Source organism: Ochotona princeps, chromosome 21, assembly GCF_030435755.1.
Source record: "Ochotona princeps isolate mOchPri1 chromosome 21, mOchPri1.hap1, whole genome shotgun sequence".
In the NCBI taxonomy this organism is placed as follows: domain Eukaryota; kingdom Metazoa; phylum Chordata; class Mammalia; order Lagomorpha; family Ochotonidae; genus Ochotona; species Ochotona princeps.
The window spans coordinates 30,380,284-30,400,045 of NC_080852.1; the positions used below are offsets into that span (position 1 = coordinate 30,380,284).

At 56.0% G+C, this 19,762-nt stretch overlaps 1 protein-coding gene across 2 annotated transcripts in view; it reads right to left on the reverse strand.

The window, feature by feature from the left end:
- Nucleotides 1–19,019, reverse strand: part of VIPR1 (vasoactive intestinal peptide receptor 1) — a 30,461-nt gene extending 11,442 nt beyond the window's left edge. Inside the window, exons 1-3 of one of the 2 annotated variants that reach the window (XM_058678568.1) lie at nucleotides 18,308–19,019; nucleotides 7,712–7,817; nucleotides 3,503–3,610 (exon numbers count right to left, since the gene is read on the reverse strand). In XM_058678568.1, coding sequence (XP_058534551.1) covers nucleotides 3,503–3,610; nucleotides 7,712–7,817; nucleotides 18,308–18,385 — 292 coding nt within the window. In that variant the 5' untranslated portion in view covers nucleotides 18,386–19,019. The remainder of the gene's footprint in view (nucleotides 1–3,502; nucleotides 3,611–7,711; nucleotides 7,818–18,307) is intronic. The other variant, XM_058678567.1, reaches the window with a different exon arrangement.
- Nucleotides 19,020–19,762: the final 743 nt, after the last annotated feature.

Sequence of the window (19,762 nt, forward strand, 5' to 3'; positions counted from 1 at the left end):
TGCTGTGTGTATATGTGTGTGTACAACCCTAATGTGTGAAGGCCAGGGAGCAGAGGTCATCATTGGTCTGAAAGACAGGGATTCCCATGGCTCAGAGAGGTGAAGTGACTCACCAAGAGTCACACAGCAAGGAAGCTGCCTGCCCACTAGAGCAAGGCCAGCCTGAGTCCACCTTCTTCTGGGCTCCCAGCAGTGACTGTAGTGGAATCCTGTTCCCCAAGGCCCTGGTTGCTCTCAGTTCTCGCAGAAGGAAGCGGTTAGTGGATAATCATCTGGAAGGCTTTTTAAATTATTATTATTCTGATTCATTTTGGTTTTTATTTGAAAGAGAGAGAGAGATCTTCCGTTCACTAACTCACACCTCAAATGCCTGCAAAAGTTGGGGCTGGGCCCGGCCAGACCCAGGAGCCTGTGGCTTAGTCTGGGTCTTCTGTGTGAATGTCAGGGGCCCAAGCACCTGTGCTATCAGCTGCTGTCTCCCCAGGTTTGCACAGCAAGCTGGAACCAGGTCTTGAACCCAGGCTGTCTGACATGTGGGCATGCCTGGGGGGGTGGCGTCTGAACCACTCTACCAAATGCCAGCCCTCGGGTGGCCTCTCTGAAGAGCCAGGGACTGGACAGCCCAGGCCTCAAAGGGAACTGCTGCCACCGAGATCAGAAGCCACACCCCACTCGGGGGCATCGGCCAAGGGTGTGTCTCTGCAGTCTGTCCCTAGTGGGGAGAGGAAGGGAGGAACCCCACCTTCTTCCAGTCTCCTTCCTTCTACTCACCCCTTCTCTTGGGGTCCCCAGCAGTGATGAATGGAGCCAGAAATCAGGGACTCACGTCTTCTCTCCTCCAGCACCCACACTCTGCCCCAGCCTCTCCTGCCTCCACTGTGCTTGGTAGGAACCTCCTGGGGTGTCCCCTCGCATCGCCTCTCTGCCCCCTCTGCCAGGCTTCCCTCCTCAAGCCAGTCAGAGTGAGCGTCCGATACACAGCCCCTTCTGCTGAAATGCCATCCATGGTGCCCACCCCGGGCAGCAAGGGCCCACTCCTCAGGCTGGCGTCGGGAGTTTCTTAAGCATGGCGACAGGCTGTATGTGGCAGGGAGAGGAGAGTTCCACAGACACGATGAATACAGACTGTTGAATTTCCTTGACCAAAATAGCTATCCTATTTTTTTTTAATTCTAAAAAAAAATAGCCTCTGCAAATATTGAAGATGAAAGCATTGCAGATGAAGGCGATACAGACAACACAGTAAGGAAACAGGTTAGTGCATGGCAAGTTCCTTGCCGGGCCAAGCCCCTTCGTCCGGGTGTTTTAACTCCCAACCAGGGGAGGCAGCTTTCTAATCCTCCATGGTTGGCATCTCCCGCAAGTTTTCTTCAGCTTTGCCAGTAGACCCTGTCCCTCCCTGACGAGGACACTTGGCCTCTGCTCCTGCTTTCCAAAGGAGTAGGGGAAGGGGTTGGGGGTGAGCATCAACTCTTAGCCCACATGTGAGAGCTTCCCTTTTTGCAATGTAAAGTCAGGTGTCCAACACTTTCTACATTTAATTCCCTGGGAAAATAACCACATGCGTCTATGGTGTCAGTCTCTAATCACAGGCTCCCATATCTTCCCATCATGTCCAGAGACAAGGCCTGCTGAGTACAGCTGTGCAGGTTGCTCACCGCACATGGTATCAGGCTGATGGATGAAAAGGGTTCAAAGCTCTCCCATATGCAGCTTGCTGCTGGGCAAGCCCTGGTAGGAGGATGACCCTGCTGAGGAAGAGCTGCCTTGTGCCTCATCTACACAAAGGGACTATCTAGGCCCCCTTGCCTGAGGCCGGCAGCCTTGGGGTGAGGCAGATGGTGGACAGGAGTCCAGCGAGAGAGTTGTCGGGACAGCAGGGACAGAAGAGTAGTGGGGAGGAACGTGATTAGTAGGTTGTCTCAGACCAGGGCAATTAAACAGGTGCTTTCAGGGACCTGAGCGGATGCCGGCTCCAGGTTGTGCTGAGGACACGCCCTGAGACCTGTTAGAGGAACTCGTCTCCTACCTGGCCAGGCGCTGGGTGCCCCCAGAGGAGCCCTGGGCCAGGGACGGAGAACGGGGCATCAACCTGGAACTCAGCATGCTCGGCTGCTCCCAGATTCTCCAGAAGGCCCTGTTCCTCCTCATAGAAGTCACAGCCTGAGCTCTGGGGATAGACCTGGCCCATGACAAGGACCTTCTTGTCCACCACTGGTCCCTGCTTACAAACTTGGAGGCTGGAGTCCAACAAGGGATAGATTACCAGAGGTCAGGAATCCTTCCGCTCACCTGCTGACCCCTGATCTGCAGCCCTTCCTATACATTCTTTCCCCCATCCATCCCGCTCTCTCCATCCATCCCGCTCTCTCCATCCTCCCCATCCCATCCTGCTCCCTCCTGCTCCTCCCCAGGCACTCTGCTCCTCCTGGTCCTCCCTAGCCATGTTTCATTTCTCCCAAGCACCCCACACTCCCTGGAGGAGCTCACCACTGCCCCCTACTGCCTCATGCTCTCACCCTGAATCCAAACCACCATCCTCTCTGGCCCGTCTTGTCACTGAGTCTCCCCATTTGTACTTCTAGGACCCCTCACTTCTCACAGAAACCAGAGCAGTGTGTGACAAGCTTCAAGCAGAATGTGGCTTCTCATTGCACTTAGGAAAACCCACGCTCTGGCCTCAGTCCTCAGGGCCGTGCAGGCAGTACTTTTTCCCACCGCCTCCTTCTAGCCCTGAGCTCTCCCCGCGCCTGCCACCAACTGGCCTTCATGGGGTTTCCCTGAATGCTAGTGCCTGCGCTCCTGTCACCTCCCACAAATGCTATCTGCCAGGAACACCTGCCTGGTGTGCTGTCCCCTCCTTGTTCTCCTGCTTGGCATTTTCATTCTTTATCGTGTGTATGTTTGCATTAAGCATAACCTGAGCTCCCAGAGGCAGGTGGCGGGTCCCTCCCCACCACGCTCATCCCATTTGCTCAGAAGTGCTCCATTTTTGGGGGCGTAGGAATGAATGTACAAGTCTGGCTTCCGCTTCTTTATTGACTTGGGAGCCAGACGGCCACATCTGGAAGAAGCTCTGGCTCTGTTCTCCTACCTTGGATGTGGACATGCATTTAGGGTACCACGACAAGACTTGCAGGTGAAGCTATGCAAAAGTGATGGCTTTATACAGCCCAAAAGGTCATCGACTCCAGGCAAAGACTGAATCACGACCGGCATAAGAGAGCAGGCACATGGGAGCCATAATGTAATCAAACACCTGTCAGTCAATTGGCTATCAATTGTTGAGTAAATATTTAGTGAGCCGGTCCCATGTGCTTATCTCTTGTGAAGAACTTCGGTGAAGAGCTCCTTGCTGGTCCTTGTGCCACCATCCACCATCGCTTCAGTCGGGGAGCCCTCCAGGTTGCTCCTGCCCCTTGAGGGCACTCACTGCTTGAGCAGTGAGTGTGCACCCCAGCCATATGCCACCCGGCTCCCTCCCTTCAGCCCAGGGTCTGACCTTGAATGGGGGAGAAGAGCTTGAAGATGAGGGGGCAAGCCAGGACGACCACCTGGCCCCGAGGGGTGGCCGGCCAGCAGGTGAGGTTGTCCCACATCTTGCTGCAGCCTGTGGAGCCAAGGCAGGGGAGACAAGGATCAGCCACATCTCTCCTCCACCCTCTACTGCCAGGGGGAGTCCATAGCCTGAGAGGGGAGGCCCAGCCTTGCCAGGGTGGACAGGGCCTGTCCTGGTAGCCGTGAGGAGCAGGAGGCACAGTCCTGGCTCTGCAGTCTTCAGTGGGGGGCGGAGTGTCTGGTGGGGGTTTTGTTTGCTGTGCTGATGGGGACTGTGCTCCACATAATGCTTGATGCGCATGTGTCCCCTCTGCGTGCTCCTGCCCTATGATGAACTGTCTTGGATTCTTCATGACTTCTGAGTGACCGTAGCCCAAACTCTCACTCCATTTTATATTATCAACACAAGGTATTCACGGCATGGGTTGAGCTGGCAAGTTTCTCAGAAAGGCGACTATTGCGTAAAGGGAGAGAAGAGTGTCCTTTGTCCCACTCTGAGCTTTACCGGGAGTCATTCCACGTTTTGGAAAACCATGTTACCTCCAAGCAATGCTGCCTGTCGTGGTTTGAGACACTAGTACAATCACCTGTATACATCATTCAGCATTTATAGCTCTCACATGTCCAGAATTCATATTTATAGGTACAACCTTCAGACCGTACCTGCTGATCTTTGAGCACAATCATGCCTGAATATGTACACAGTATTGTATTACAAATGATTTTTCTTTACATTACAACTGGACTATACACACACACACAGACACACACACACACATATATACATATAAATAAATAGGTATGTGTCCTGTATATCATTTTCTGATAGGAAAGGAGGTACCAGAAAATGTTTGCTACAAAAAAGAGGTGCTGAGGGTGTTGGGGTGCAGTTGAGTGCAGCACAGATGTCCTCAGTTCAGTGGGATGCAGAGGGCTTAGGGAAAATGGGCAGACAAACCCTGCCTCCCAGGCTAGGCTCTTCACTTTGGCACTGTCAGACTCTCAGTGCCTGGCCGCTGCAGGGGACCTGGGGGTCCCCCGGGGGTCTGCTGTACCAGGCAGATGCCAATTTGAAGGTTTTGTTTCTTTAGCAGCCAGTTACTCTCCCCCCACACACCCCTACTCCAGCCAGGGAGTGTGACTACTCTGGACCCCCGCCCCTGTGGAAGGCTTAATTGTCTCTTTGCAGTCCTGCCAGTCCCATAGATTTACTCGGGAAACCCAACCCCTGAGCCAAAGTCAACGCCAGCTGGGCCAAGCCCTGCCCAGCCCAGGTCCGAAGGTTCACCAGTTCCCAAGAAGGGGGCCTGGGAAGAGAAGGTGGAGGCACGGCCCCGCTTGGGGAAGAGCCTCGGAACTCTGTGTGCCGGGGTGCGGTGGCAGCAAATGGGGTTGCAGCGGTCAGGAGACACCTGTGACTGACAGCAGAGGGAAGACACCTGCCTCTTGGAGGATCAGGCACAGAGTACAGCCTCTGGTCTTGTGGACCCCCACCACTTACAACCTGTCCTGAGGGCTCTTGCGGCTTTACTCTGGCTGTCCGCCTCTCTTCTCTTCACATGCCAGCCTCTCTGGAGGCCACGCAGGGGCCTTCAGGCCAGTTGAACCCTGCTCATGATTTAAGATGCTGCTGATAATATTGGCAAACACTACGTCATTCTGTTACGTGCCAGGCTCTGCTCTAACGTCTCTGAAGGCATCGTTGACTTCAGAGGAAACTGAGGCTGAGCAACCAGGTGGTCAGTAGCCCAAGTTCACATTGTCAGTGAGTGGTATAGCCTGGTCACACACCCAGTCTGAAGGCAAGTTTGTGGCTGCTGGACTTTGTTTACCTCTTGCTGACAGTGCTTGGCACACCCTGTTTTGTGGGCCAACTATTGTCTGAGAGCCCGCCAGATCGGAATCTCCAGTTGCCGCCTTGGGTTGGGGAGTGCAGTCAGGGTTGGGTCTCGGGCCCTGAGCTTGCTTCCACTGGAGAAAAGACGGAAAAGAGAGAGCTCAGGCTCTGCCCTTGGGAAGGCCACTCTCAGCTTCAAGGAACCCTCAAGCACTGGCAATGTTGGGCAGTGAATGGGGACCGGGGTACAGGTCAGCAAGCAAAGCAAGGGGAGCCAGGAAAGACAGGCCAGGGTGGAGGACATGGTCAGGGCAGCTTCTTGTGGGAAGAAACACAGGCCTGGTCTTCCAGGGCCACGCAGCTGGGGATGCAGATGAGGGCTGGAAGGGCTCATCATCAGGGGCTCCCCCTTGGGACTGTGAGCCCACCCTGGGGAGGACCCACAGCTGACTGCCTACAGATACATAGCTCAGGCTGGCTGTAGCTTACGGGGGCTATGACCCCTCATCAGGGGCTCCCCCTTGGGACTGTGAGCCCACCCTGGGGAGGACCCATAGCTGACTGTCTACAGATACATAGCTCAGGCTGGCTGTATCTCACCAGGGGCTATGACCCCAACAGCGTAGCTGGAGATGAGGGAGGATGCAGTGGGAGCCTCTGCTATGTTGTGTTGTAGACGTGTGCACTCAGAGGCACACACTGACATGTGTGTCCCAGCAGGCACGCGGGACCCCAGACACACATGCAAACACACGTGCATGAATGCATGGATGGCTGATACCAGTCAACAGGTACAGAGGGACATGCAACTCCCAGACACACCCCCACCACACACACACACACACACACACAGACACGCACATACATACCTGCACACAGACACATCTGGGCCTACTCAAGACATTCACATCAATGACATGCTCTAACACAGACACACAGAAACACAGAACAGCAGGGCAGGCACATCTTGGTGTGCCCAGGCTTAAGTAGACACACGCCCCCAACCCACATATCAAACCCAGAGCCCCAGACGACCCCAGGCAGATGCAGGCTGGGGTGTACCCTGCACATTCACAGACACACACACAGAGACCCATGTGGGTCATTAGAAGACCCACAGCCACTGTTCCCTGCCTGCCCTCCTTGGGATCCCAGGCTGGCTGCCATGCGACAGGGTGGTGGCACCTGATAGGCTTCCTGTGCCAGCAATGATCTCATGAGGATCACGAGATGGTTGGCCCCCGCGGTCTGGAAGGCACTGTGATAGGACCTGCAGTCTGGAGTTGGGGCCTCTGGGGTGGACTACAAGCTCACTCTGAGTCCTCTCTGTGGCCTGGCTCTGCCTCCCTGCCCTGGCAGGATGGAGAGGAGGCATGCTGGCAGTGGGGTGGTCCAGACCTTAGTCTTAGGGCCAGGCCTCCTGGGTAGAGGGGGCTGTGGCACCCAGGGAAGGCAAGGCTATACACATTCACTTACGATGCAGGAGGCAGAGGGCAGGGGTGCCAGGCTCAAAAAGAAGGACCCTAGAAGAGGGGGTTATATAACTGCCAGTCCCACAGAAGTGGCAGGGAAGCCAAGATGATCCAAAGATGCTCCCTGCTGCGGGGCAGGCTGCCCTGGCCCTGAGAGATGGCATGTGCATGTGGCGGAGTGCCCTTGGCGTCTCAGCAGCAGGGCTGAGGGTGAGGAGGAAGGAGCTGGGCCTTGGCTTTCCCTGCCATGGGGAGTGCTCCATCCCTACCCAGGCCGTTGCTCCTTCTTGCTCTGCGTTGCTTTGATGGTTCTGAGCTTTCATGGGGTCACATTCAGTGTCTGAATGTCCCCTGCTCTTCCTCAGAGAGGTTGATGCGGGAAGATGGTTACTCTCAGGTATGGCATTCTGGGGCCCCCTTCTCCTAAGCTCAATTCCAGTTTTTTCAGGGGGATGGAGAAACCTGCCCCAGGAACGCTGCCACCCAAGAGCTGCCCCAGATCCTATTTGGTGTGAGGGTGAGGAACCTGTGTGTCCTCACGGCCCAGAGACCCCGCAGTCTACAGGGTCCCAAGCCTTCCACTCTTGGGTGGGAGACTGGGAGCAGCTATGGGAGTCCCAGAGGGGGAGCTGGCTTCATTCACTTCCGGAACTCCACATCAGCATGTTCTCCTTGCGAACATGGAGGCTTGTTAGTCCTTTTTGCTTTCGTCTGCTTAGACCTCACCACCTGCAGCTCTGTGGTGCAGCCTGTGCCTGTGGTCACCCATCCTCCACATGGGGAAGGAATGTGACCCAGATCTGGCTGCACGATGAGAGACACCTGGGGCTTTGCAAGGCCTCACCTGCCGTTTCATTCTCCAGCTGGGCCTCCTCCAGGCACTGCCTGCGCTGCATCTCGATCATCTGCAGGTAGTCACACTCCTGATGCATCCTGGTCGCCCGGCCACCCTGGGGACAGAGGTATGAAGGAGCCATGAGCCAGGCCCAGCCTGCTTCTCACCCACAGCATCCACAGCATAGCCTGGCCACTGGAATGACACTGCTTATACCACAGACTGAACCGCCCAGCCCCCGACTGAACCCCGACTCCCAACTGGATCTGACCCCAAACTGTTGTTCATTCTTCCCTTCCAGGCTTGGTCTGCCTTGGGGACCCTGATGTGGCTTCCTGTGGTCCCTGAGACGCAGCTATAGAAGCTCTGACTCTTTGCAGGTGGCTAGCCCTGCACACAAACGGGAAGGCTTCTTCTTGGTACCCTAAGTTGGCCACTGGACTGTGTCTCTCTCCAGCTTGAGTAGGGAATCCTCCACTCCACCTTCAGTCTTCCTAGAGGGATGTGACCTGGGGGTGTTTGACCCCCAGGTTCTGAGGCCAGGCCTGGGGAAATCCTGGCATCTGGTTGTACCTTCGGCCTCTGCTACATGCCGGGAGATGATGCTCACCTAGCTGGGAAGGGCACGCTGGCTCTTCCTGCCCAGACCCCACCAGTATCCTTTTTATTTTTAATATTTATTTATTTATTTTAGAGAGATAGAGCAAGCCCACGTTCTTATCCACTGGTTCATTTCCTGAATGCCCTCAGCAGCTAGGGTTGAGCTGGAACCAAAGAAAAATCCAGACTCAGAACACGATTCAGGTTTCCCACATGGGCAGCAGGCATCCGAATACTTGAGCCATCACCCCTGACTCCCAGGCTACACATCATGGGGAAGCTGGAGCCAGAGTTGAGAGGATGAAACTCAGGCACTCCAATGTGGGATGTGCGTTCTGGACTGCTAGGCCAAATGTGTGTCCTGAATACCCAACTGTAGCAGACCTCCAAAAGGTAGAAAAGAGGGTAGAGAAGTTAGCAAAGCCCTGCTGGGGTGCCTTGAAATCACAGCAGGCCTCCCTGCCTCTGTCACGTGGGTAGATGGATGGAGGAGCCGGCCTTTTCCCCTCCGTTCTTCTGAGTGCTGCTCAGGGATTACAGGTGGGGCCAGACCAGTAACACAGGGCCCTGGGCACTGCAGCAGACTTGGAAGTGGGAGAAAAAGACCAGGCCTGGGAGCTCTTAGGTGGGAGAAAGCCGCCCTGGGGGAACCATTGTCTGGTGGCAGCTTCTGCTGGTCTTTCAGACTTCAGGGAAGTGACCGCAGCCCCATGGCAGCGTGCTTGCATCAGCCTGGGGAGGAGAATGCCACAGCCCCTCACTGGAGCCGTGGGCAAGGGTCCAGCATGACTGCTCCTGAAACAGAGGTTCCCAGCGTCTTCCAACTCACCCCTGCCACTCCTGTGCCTTGGTTGGTCTGTAAGCTAAATGAGCCTGCAGAACCAAAGGTTTCTTGAAGTTGGTTGTGGGGAGAGAGTTGAGGGGTTCTGCACTTCATTTCTTTTCTTTTTTTTTTTTTAAGATTTATTTATTTTATTACAAAGTCAGATATACAGGGCCCGGCAGCATGGCCTAGCGGCTAAAGTCCTCGCCTTGAAAGCCCCGGGATCCCATATGGGCGCCGGTTCTAATCCTGGCAGCTCCACTTCCCATCCAGCTCCCTGCTTGTGGCCTGGGAAAGCAGTTGAGGACGGCCCAATGCACTGGGACACTGCACCTGCGTGGGAGACCCGGAAGAGGTTCCAGGTTCCCAGCTTCGGATCGGCGCGCATCGGCCCGTTGCGGCTCGCTTGGGGAGTGAATCATTGGACGGAAGATCTTCCTCTCTGTCTCTCCTCCTCTGTGTATATCTGGCTGTAATAAAATGAATCTTACAAAAAAAAAAAACAAAGTCATATATACAGAGAGGAGGAGTTCGATAATTCACTCCCCAAATGAGTGCAACGGCTGGTACTGCGCCGATCCGAAGCCAGGAACCTGGAACCTCTTCCAGGTCTCCCACACGGGTGCAGGGTCCCAAAGCATTGGGTCGTCCTCGACTGCTTTCCCAGGCCACAAGCAGGGAGCTGGATGGGAAGTGGAGCTGCCGGGATTAGAACCGGCGCCCATATGGAATCCCAGCGTGTCCAAGGCGAGGACTTTAGCCGCTAGGCCACGCCGCCGGGCCCTCATTTCGTTTCTTTAAGGAGATTCCTGTCTGGCCTGTAGCACCCAAGTATTATGCATCCTGACCATTGTTCTAAGTAAATTAACCCACTCCCAGCCCTGCCAGGAGGAAACTGCATCCCAGGCAGCAGTGGTCCCTGTTGCTATGGAGAAAGAGGGGTCCAGATGAGGCTGGGTAACTCCTTGTCTAAGAAGCCACATAGCTGGGTCACTTCTGCCTCAAAGCTCCCCATGCTTCGTAGAAGGCTCTGGCGGAGCATCACAGTCTCAGAGGTCACCACTGGTCCATTGGTCTCAGTGCAGCCAGCATCAATGCCTAAGCGAGCCACCCCCGGTCCAAAGAAAAGTCTCCTGGTTCAGGACACCTTTCAGGCTTCTCCAGTGCTGAGACGACACCTGTCTTTTTGCCACTGTCTAGAAGCCACACGGTGACCACAGAGAGGTTCCATGGGCTTGCTCATGTCACCCACCAGGCAGGAAGAGGCAAAGACGTGAGCTGGTGAGATACCAAAATGAGGCACGTGAAACATAACATGGCCTTATCACGGAGCGGGATGTAGTTGTTTGTGTCACTGGTAAACAAGAGATAGGAGACTTGGAGGGGACTTGATGTTTGTGCCTCCTCTCTGGAACTGTGGTCTTCCCCCCTTTCCCATAGGGTTATTCTAGGTGAAGCCCTCATGGGGCTGGTCTTAAAGCTGCCAGTGCCAGCTCCGCCTTAGGTAGATATCAGAGGTGGCCTTTGGCAGAGGAAGCTGGGGATTGGCCACGCTGGCCAGTGTCCACCATCGACTGACCAAGCTGAGCATGTCAGTCACTGATGTACCTTCTCCTATGGTCTTGTCCACCAGCAACAAGGTTCCCTCTGCCCTTTCCCGGCCTCTCCTGCTTCTCCTGAACATTCTCACCACCCTTGGTGGGACCTCCTTCCGCATCCCTCCGACTTTTTCTCTCCTCCTCTCCATCTGGGGGACCACCTCCTCCACCACCCCCCACGCCTGAGGTTCTAATGAACCCTCTTCCAGGGCACCAAACATGTGACCCAAGACTTAGGTCACTCGGAGCGTTCCTGGCCACAGTTGCCTGGCACATAGCCCAAGTCAGGCTATTCAGAGGCAGAGGCCTCTCTCCTGGGACACTGGATTAAGTGATGAGGCAAATGGATTTGCTTTTTCCCACTGATCTGGGGACCCCAAAAGATGCAGGGGACTGGAGCTGCCGCCACCATCTCATTAACATCAGAACATGACAGAAACCACACAGCTGAAGGTAGATGAGAACAATGGAGAAAAGCCAGGTCCCTGGATGCATCTATGCCTGAAAACTGCCTGCCTCCAGCAACATGAGCCCATACCTGCCTTTAAAGCCTGAGCCAACTAGGTTTGCTGCCTTGTGCGTGAGGTGTCCAGTCTAGTGGTCTAAAGATGGGACTACAACAGATGTCCTCACTTTCTCTTGTACCAGGGTTATGATCATGCAGTTTGCCAAGAGAGATTTCTTTTCCAATTCCCTTGGGCACTCAGTGTTCCTGGCAGCTTCTGTCTGAGGGCAGGAGAGTGTTGGGCTAACATGTCTACCTTGCTACCCTAGCAGCACAGCCACAGAGCCCTTCCTCAGAGGCGGCTGGAGGAAGAGGTAGTGACATGAGCTCTCAGGGTAGCCAGCAATGAGGGGGGTGGTATCTTTGAACAAAGTGGACATGGACTGGATTGTCAGCTGAGTGCTGGGCCCCCTCTGGACAGAGGTTGACGAAATGGAGACTGGAGGAAGGGCCTAAGGTCACTCAGCAAGTGCACATTCCCAGATGGGCCCCAAGTCTCTGACCGCTGGTCTGGACTAGATCAGTCCTTTTCCACAGTCTTGCCTGGGGCCCATCTGGTCAGTCAGGGCAAGGGCAAAGCCCTCTAGCCCTTATCATTGAGGAATTCAGGCAGACTTTGGACTTCCTCTCTCTTAACTTATTTCCCTATTCTAAACATCCTCATTATCCCTTTGGACCCTGGGTGCATGGAGAGAATTGGAAAATTCCTTGGCTGAATACAGTTGAGACTACGGATCCCAGGGTGGGATGTAGCAGGAGTGTGGGTTTCATGTGGAATGGCTAGTAGAGACAGACTCGGAAGGTGCAGAGCAGCGAGACAGTCAGAAGTGAAGTAAGAGTGTCCCAGAAAGCGGGAGTGAGGTGTGCATACAGGCATGGGGGCATGGGCATGCCCAGTGCAGTCCAAGCTGTGGGAAGTCTGGTGTAGCTGCAGCGAGGAGTTTGGGAGGTCCCAGAAGATAAATCAGAGGTTACAGACAGGATTGGGACTGGAAAAGGCCTGGAATGCCCATTCTGAATGTGAACTTGGACCCTGGGCCGAGGTATAGTGGGGAGGGCATCAGAGATCTGAAACAAGAGAGAGTAGGGGCTACATACTTCGCAGAGGTCTCCCAAGGCTGCAGGTGTGGACCCTGGGGAACTGGCATCCAACTGAGTAATGTAAAATGAAGCACCTGGGACCAGGTGAGTTAGCAAAAGGACTCCTCCGTTATATAGCACCACGTACAAGTGCTGCCCTGGGAGCCAGCAGAGAAGGCAGGGTGGCGGGAAGCCTTTAGCACGCTGCACATGCCCCATTAGCCACCTTCCCCAGCCCTTGTATCCCGTGAGCTGCTGAAGCCACACAGGGGAAACTGAGGACCCACAGGGTTTTGGCTTTGGTTCCTGTGTTTGTAGTCCATGAAGCATAAGAAGGGGAGGGAGGGAGGAGCTGCAGTGGGGCAGGCAGGAAGACAGTGAGTGAGGGACACAGGAGGGTATGCAGACCCTGGCACCCAGATGCCCCAGTTTAGCAGAGGAACCAAAAGGAGGAAATCAGGTTTCACTTCAGGGCAGCCAGCTGGAGCCATGGGAAAGGGTCACAGCTCGACCTGGGTGGTGGCTGCTCTGGCGTGCACATGTGTGACATCTGTCACTTGTGCGTTTGACTCATGAAGCATGTCTGGGAAGTTGCCGGGCAACATGCGCCGAAGCAGCAATGCCCACGTAAGACCAAGCTTCTGGCACTTGATGGGTGCACCGTTGCCTGGTGGGGTCACCTTGGGCAACGTATCCGGCCTCCTCTGTGAAAGGGGGACAGTAAGCACGTTGACTTCGAAGATTGTGTCGAGGGTGATGGGGAAATGGGCACTGACCTGGCCCTCAGGGACTGCCAGCAACAGTTACAGCTCTTGCCAAAGGTCTTTCTCTTGTGCCTGGCTGGCCCTGTCACAGTCTCATTGCCTGGCATCTGCTCAGGGAGTCAGAACGCCCTCCCCACTGGCGAGTGGCCCCATACCTGCCAGGGGAGAGGTCTCGGTCACTCCCCCGTGTCCCTGACTCTAGTGGGAGCTCTCTGTCCGTCCTTGCATTTTCACATTCCTTTGGCAGTGGTCCAGAGCCTCCCCTCTCTGCAACCAAACTCTGCCATCCATACCTCCTCCTGGGGAAGACTGAGCCTTGGTGTCAGGAGAGAAGGAGTGTGTGTGTGTGTGTGTGTGTGTGTGTGTGTGTTTGGGTGAGGATGGCAGGCGTGGTAAGGAACAGAAGGAAAGTAAAGAACAAGATTTGGCTTGAGGCAAGAAAGAACATTCCAGAGCTTAGAGTGGTACCAGGACAAGGGTTCTTGCAATGAGCAGACTCCAAGAGAGACCTTCAGCCTGTTCCCATCTAAGGGAGTTTCTTGGAAGGTTTCTTTCGGGGCATGGAGCCTTGCAGGCCAAGTAGGCAATTTGCATCCTCTGCCCCTTGTCAGTCATCCAGGGCACCCCCAAACATGGTCTCTGCAGGCACTCGGGGTCACCTGAAGAGGGCTGAGGGCCGTGAGGCTCCAAGTCCTTGGGGCAAGGAGGTTGATGTGTGACCTCTTCCCTTGCTTGGGCCAAGTTCAGGAAGAACTTGTTTTTAAGTCAGATAATAGAAGGCACTTCCTGAATGATAGGAATCTTTACATCATGAGCCGTACTAGAGGGAATATGTGGGTAGAGAGCCTTGCCTGGAGGAGGTGGGCAGCTTGGTGTTCCATGGCCAGGCACACTACCAACTCATGCGTCAACTCCACCTTGACCCACAGGCTGGGAGATTGAGCCCCTTGAAGATGACACCGTTCATCTTGGGATGCCTGATTCGGTGCTGGTTGTAGACATGAAGGGATCTTTGTTCATTGTGCTAAGTGTGATGACAGTGCCATAGTGATACAGGAAGGTGGCCTTTGGCTTTAGAAATGTGTGTTGAAGCAATTAGAGACAGAGAATCAAGATGTTTATAATTTGGGCCTGGCGCAATAGCGTAATGGGTTAAAGTCCTCGCCTTGCACGCGCTGGGATTCCATATGGGCGCCAGTTCTAATCCCGGCGGCCCGGCTTCCCATCCAGCTCCCTGCGTGTGGCCTGGGAAAGCACTCGAGGATGGCCTAGAACCTTGGGCCCCTGCACCTGTGTGGGAGACCCGGAAGAGCTCCTGGCTCCTGGCTTCAGACTGGCTCAGCTCCAGCCGTTGCGGCCGCTTGGGGAGTGAACCATCGGACAGAAGATCTCCCTCTCTGTCTCTCTTCCTCTCTGTATATCTGCCTTTTCAATTAAAAAAAAAATCTTTTCTAAAAATAAAAAAGATGCTTATAATTCACCTGAAAGTATTTTAGACAAAAAAAAAAAAAAAAAAAGGCCAATGGTGCACATAGTCATTGTTGAGGACTCAACCCTCACACGCAGAAACTGGGTGTTTTCATGTACAGTATACATGTTGGAATGTATATCTCTGCTTGTTGGAATGTTTCTTACAAAACAAGAGCATGTCCAAGGGAGACTAAACTGTTTCTGGGGCAGGTGTCTGGGGCAGCGGTGACATCCCATACCAGGTACCCTGTTTGAGTCCCAGCTGCTGTGCTGCTGTTCTAGCTTCCTACTAACCTGCAGCCGGGGAGAGAGCAGGTGAGGTCTCTGCCAGCCATGTCGGAAACCCGGGTGAAATTCTTGGCCTCTGGGTTTGGACTGACCCACTCCCGGCTGTCCAGGCACTAGGGGAGTGAACCAGTAGATGGAAGATCTCTGTCCATCTCTGTTGTTCTGCCTTGCAAATAATAATAATAATAATAATAATAATAATACAAAACAAGCCCTCTTTTGTTTTCTTCTTCAGAAATGTTTCTAAGAAATGAGATTTGAGATATATTGCATTTTTTCTAGGCACCAAGAAAACTGTTTTGTGCTGGGAAAGCCAACCCACAGACATGATCTAGGAAGTTGTGCAGAAAGGGCTGGGAGAGAAAGAGGCAAGGCTTCATTTGGGGGCCTGGCCTCTGTTTCTTTCTTCATGGTGGCTACAGGCAGGGGCCCTGGAGAGGCAGGCTCAATGCTGGTGTCACAGGCTGGACCTCTACAGTGCCGGTACCCTGTGCGAAGGCCCATGAGATGGGGCCAGCTCTCCTCTGCCGAGACTCGCTACCTCCTCAAGCCTGGAGTTCCCACCCAGGAAGGGATGGCCTGCCACTCGGTACATACTGTACTCTCCCTGCCCTACCTGCTCCTGCAAAGCTCTCAGGTGTCCTGCATGGAAGACTAGTTTCGTTTCCCAGGGACATTGGTGCTTAGAATGGGGGTGGGGGGAGCTGTCAGGAGCGTGGAGCTAGCTCCATTCCAGCTCTTCCTCCCCTCCTCCTGCACACACTGGGGAAACTGAGGCCCTTCCACAGAGACTTCAGATGTTTCCCGGGTCAAAGGACTGCGGTTATGACCCTGTTTTCTGCATTCTTGTCCCCTCTAGCCCCTGGCCCATGGAGACCCCACAAACCTCAGGGAAAGTTTGAGACTCGGGACAGGTGGATGGGAGTGTAGAAGCTTCCAGAGGGAGCTCCCTCACCCAGCACAGTCCCCTGAGAACCCTATACAGGCTCTGTACAGGCTGTATCCAGGTCTCCTACTAGATGCCAAGGGGGGAGTCCCTGGGCATCTGGGGACCGCCTCCTGGCTAGGGTGCCCATGGCACAGGGAGGCTGCAGGAGTAAGTGCTCAGCAGCCTGCCTCTAGGGGAAGCCAGAGAAGCCAACCCCAGGGCCATCCCACATGCAGAGGACAGCTTCCTCTGTCCAGGGTCCAACCTGCAGGAAGCTGTTTCACCACCCTGGGAGGAGGAAGGTTGGCCCACTCGGCCAACTTTTCAGGGAGCTGTCCCTCCCTGACTGCTCCTCTCAGCAACTGCTGTCTTGGTTTTAGGAGGCTGAACTCCTGGCTCTTCCTCCTCATAGAGGGGTCTCCACTAACTTGAAAGGCTTCTGGGGCAGGGCCTGAGTTGGCGGACACCTCCCCCACATCAGTCACACACTGGGCATGTCGTCCTATTGGCTCTGCCACGGGGTGAGGAGCTTCTGTGGCTGCTGTGGGGGTGGGAGGCAGGGGTAGTGGCAGCCTGGCAGTGGCCTTGGGGCAGACTTCCTCCTCTGAGACACTGGAGGTTTTCTTTTCTTTTCTTTTCTTTTTGCTTCCCTGTTCAGAGATTTCTCCAGCCCAGGCTGAGGCCAAAGCACCATAAACAGGTGTGATAAGGCCTTGGGCCTTCAACCTGAACTTTGCAGCTGCCATTTTATGACTCCGATAACGTTCCCCCCACAGCCCCCACCCCTCAGGGTACTGTAGCAGGCGTGCCTGGTGTCTATCTAAGAGACAGCAAGTAGTGGCTTTTGGGGACAAGGGAGTAACACAGGGGGTGTGGGGAGCTCCTTGCTCTAGTCTGTCCTCACTGGGTCCTGGTGGAGTCCCCTTTCCCCACCCTGTGCGCCTAGCCATGAACTGGGCCACGTGGGACATGAGTGGATAAGAGACCCCAAGCCTACTTCCCATGGGCTGATCAGAATCTCCCTGTCTAGGTGCTGGTTAGGGCTAAAGGGTGGCGTCAGAGAGGGGGAGGAGGGCTGAGTGGTCTGAAGCAATCAAGGAAGGCTGTCTGGAGGAGGAGGAGATAGAGTTGGACACTAAATCAGTAATATGTGTAAACACATGGGAGGAAAGAGTAGAGGGCGGGGTGGCCTAGCTGAAACCACCTTGCTCCAGGCATGGGGGCTCCCCTGGCTCAGCCGAGCAGAGCTGGGGCTGAGGGTGAGTACAGCCACAGTGTTGGCAAGGTCTGGGGACTTGTGGGGCTGCGAGTTGGGTCAGAGCAGTGGTCTGGGGGTGCTGGCATAAGGGCTGGGTCTCATGAACACCCATGAGAAGACAGGAGGTTCTGAGGACAGTTTTCTGAGCCCATGTGCGTGAGATACTGAAGCAGAGGGTGTGGCCCTGGTGGGGATAGCAGTGAAGGAAGCCATCTGGGGACACACCTGGAATCAGGGGTGTTTTGGGTCATGCCCGAAGAGTAACTCCAGATTCCACAAGGCCTTGATACACACATAAAGGAGAAAGATATCCCTCCATCCAGGTCTGACCGGTGGGGGTCAGGGTTCAAGGTTCTGACGTCAGTCTCTTGCCTCATTTGTTCAACTGTAGAATGGGCTTGAGTAGACTCGCTAACTCTGGAGGGCTTTCTTGCACTTGGAGTGACCGATCCATGTATCTCCTGCCTCAAGCAGGGTCGGCCCTGCGTCCCAGGTGTGTGCCGACCCCAGATGCACACCAGCCTTACCTACACCCGGGACACACAGGCACGCACGGGCCCAGGGAATAAATACACAGACACATGTGGGGAGCAAGGGGGAAGCCACCCGCTGTGGCTCATGCCTGTCTGCCCAGCTTCTCTCCCTCCCCCTATGCACTGGGGTACACTCCTGGCAAACACCACAAGCAACCTACCTGACTGCCTGCCACCTTCCAACCCTGGCTCCTGTGCCAGGCGGCTCTGCACAGCGGGAGGGCGTAGGGAGAGGTCTTCCCTTCACCACCTGCTCCGAGGGTCCCCTGGCAGGCCTCCGGCTCCAATGCTGCCTCTGCTGCTCAGGCTGCACCTCCACACAGGCACACAACGCCCTCCCCCCACCCCGCCCCGATTCTGCACACAGGCACAGCACATCACAATCACCCTCATCGTCTCCCTCGCACTCACAGTCTATCAGATCGTACTCTCAGTCGACCCCAGTCCCTGCCTTGCAGCCACCGGCCTTGCAGCCGCATGCACACAGGCAGTCACTACCCGGGAAGCCAAGCCTAGAGGCCGGCACTCTCCCCTCCTCGCTGGCCCCTCCACCGATGGCTCCGAAGTGCGAGCTCCAGTCTGTGCTGGAAGGGGCTAGGGGCGACCACGATCCCAGCCTCTCGGGTCTAAATCCGGCCCGGGAAGGAAGAGAGGAGGCGAGACGGGACGCCCGGCGCCTCCTCTTCCCAGGACCCAGACGCGCGCACAGATGGCCCGGCTCCCGCCGCCCCCACTCCCCTTAGGCTGCCGGGACTCACCGTGGGCCCGAGGGCGCAGGCGAGGGCCCCTGCCAGCACGCACAGCCAGCGGGTGGGCGGCGGGCTCTGGGGGCCCATGGTCCGCCCTGAGCCCGCGGCGGGCGGCCCCGCGCGGGCAATGGGCCGGCGCACGGTGCAGCGCGCGGGTGACGGCCAGGAACCCTCCGAGTGGCGCGGGCACCGTGGCCCCAACGCTAAGAGGCTCGCGGGGCTGGGGGCGGGCCCCGGGGGCTCGTCTGACGGGTGACGGGCGCAGCCAATGGATGGCACGGGGGCGGAGCCGCCGTGCAGGTATTGGGCGGGGTCGGGCCCCGCGGGTGGGGAGTCCCCAGCTCTTCCCCCGCGAGTCCCACGCGTCTGTCTTCCGTCGTGAAGCGAGCACGAGCCCTCGCCCTTCGAGCTCGTCTCCGGGAGTCTCGGTCTTCCACCACGCCCTGTCCTTCCCTGCTCGGTCCACGATGTTCCCAGGAACCTGGCCACGCTTCCCAAGCTCCGCACGCCCCCTTAGCCGCACCCCAGGGCGTTGTGGGTTTACTCTCGGAGCCACCTCCTCCAGGCTGCCTCCCAGCCGGTTTTTCTTAAGCGCTTCGGAGAGTTTGCGCGCCTGCGGGTTGCGGGACGGGCAATGCCACCACCTTTTCAGGCAGCGGCCGCGACCCACTTGGCGCTGGATTCTGGCAGCAATCGAGAGTTGGGTGGGGCGCACTGTTCCGAGGCATTTTTCAGCAGCCCCCCAAAGCATCCGTCGGGCCCAAGAGGCTTGGCCAAGGCGAGCGAAAAAAGCCCAACTCCGGTTCCTCCGTATAGCCTGCGCTCCGGGGCGAGCCGGCGGGGTGCGCGCTCACCCACAGTTGCGCGGCCCTCCATGCCCGGAGGGCCAGCTCCCCCGAGGCCCGGGAGTCCGCGCCCTCGCGTGTTAGGGCGCGGACAGGCGCCTCCCGAGGGAGGCTGGGCCGAAGTTCCAGCGCCCTCGCGTGGGGAGGGGAGGTCGGGCTCGCAGCTCGCAGCTGGTGCGTCCTGACTCAGCAGTGGCCCCCAGACTCAGAAAGAGAGGCTGCAGGAAGGCTGGGGTGGGTCAAGGAGCCAGAACCCACTTGCCCTTGTGACCCCCCAGCATGTGACTGCTTGGCAGGGGAGAGACTGTAAATGCCACCAGTGGGACTGAATTGCCAGTCTGGGCACAGCCAGGGTGCCCGGCCAGTCTCCCATGCCCCTGTCATCCTCTCCCAGGAAGGCAGTTGAAACTGGACAGAGGAGTTTCCTTGGAATCTACACTTTTTGGCTCTTTTGGAACTATTCTCCTGGGGCATCACCCTTCCTTACCTCTCCAAAGGTACGCAAAGCATTCCCCAAAGAGGCAGAAAAAAGAAACAGCAAAGGATTTTCAACCAAGGCTAAATGTGATGATGGTGTTTCAACAGATGGTTGTCCCATGTCCTGTCCCGTGTACTGAAA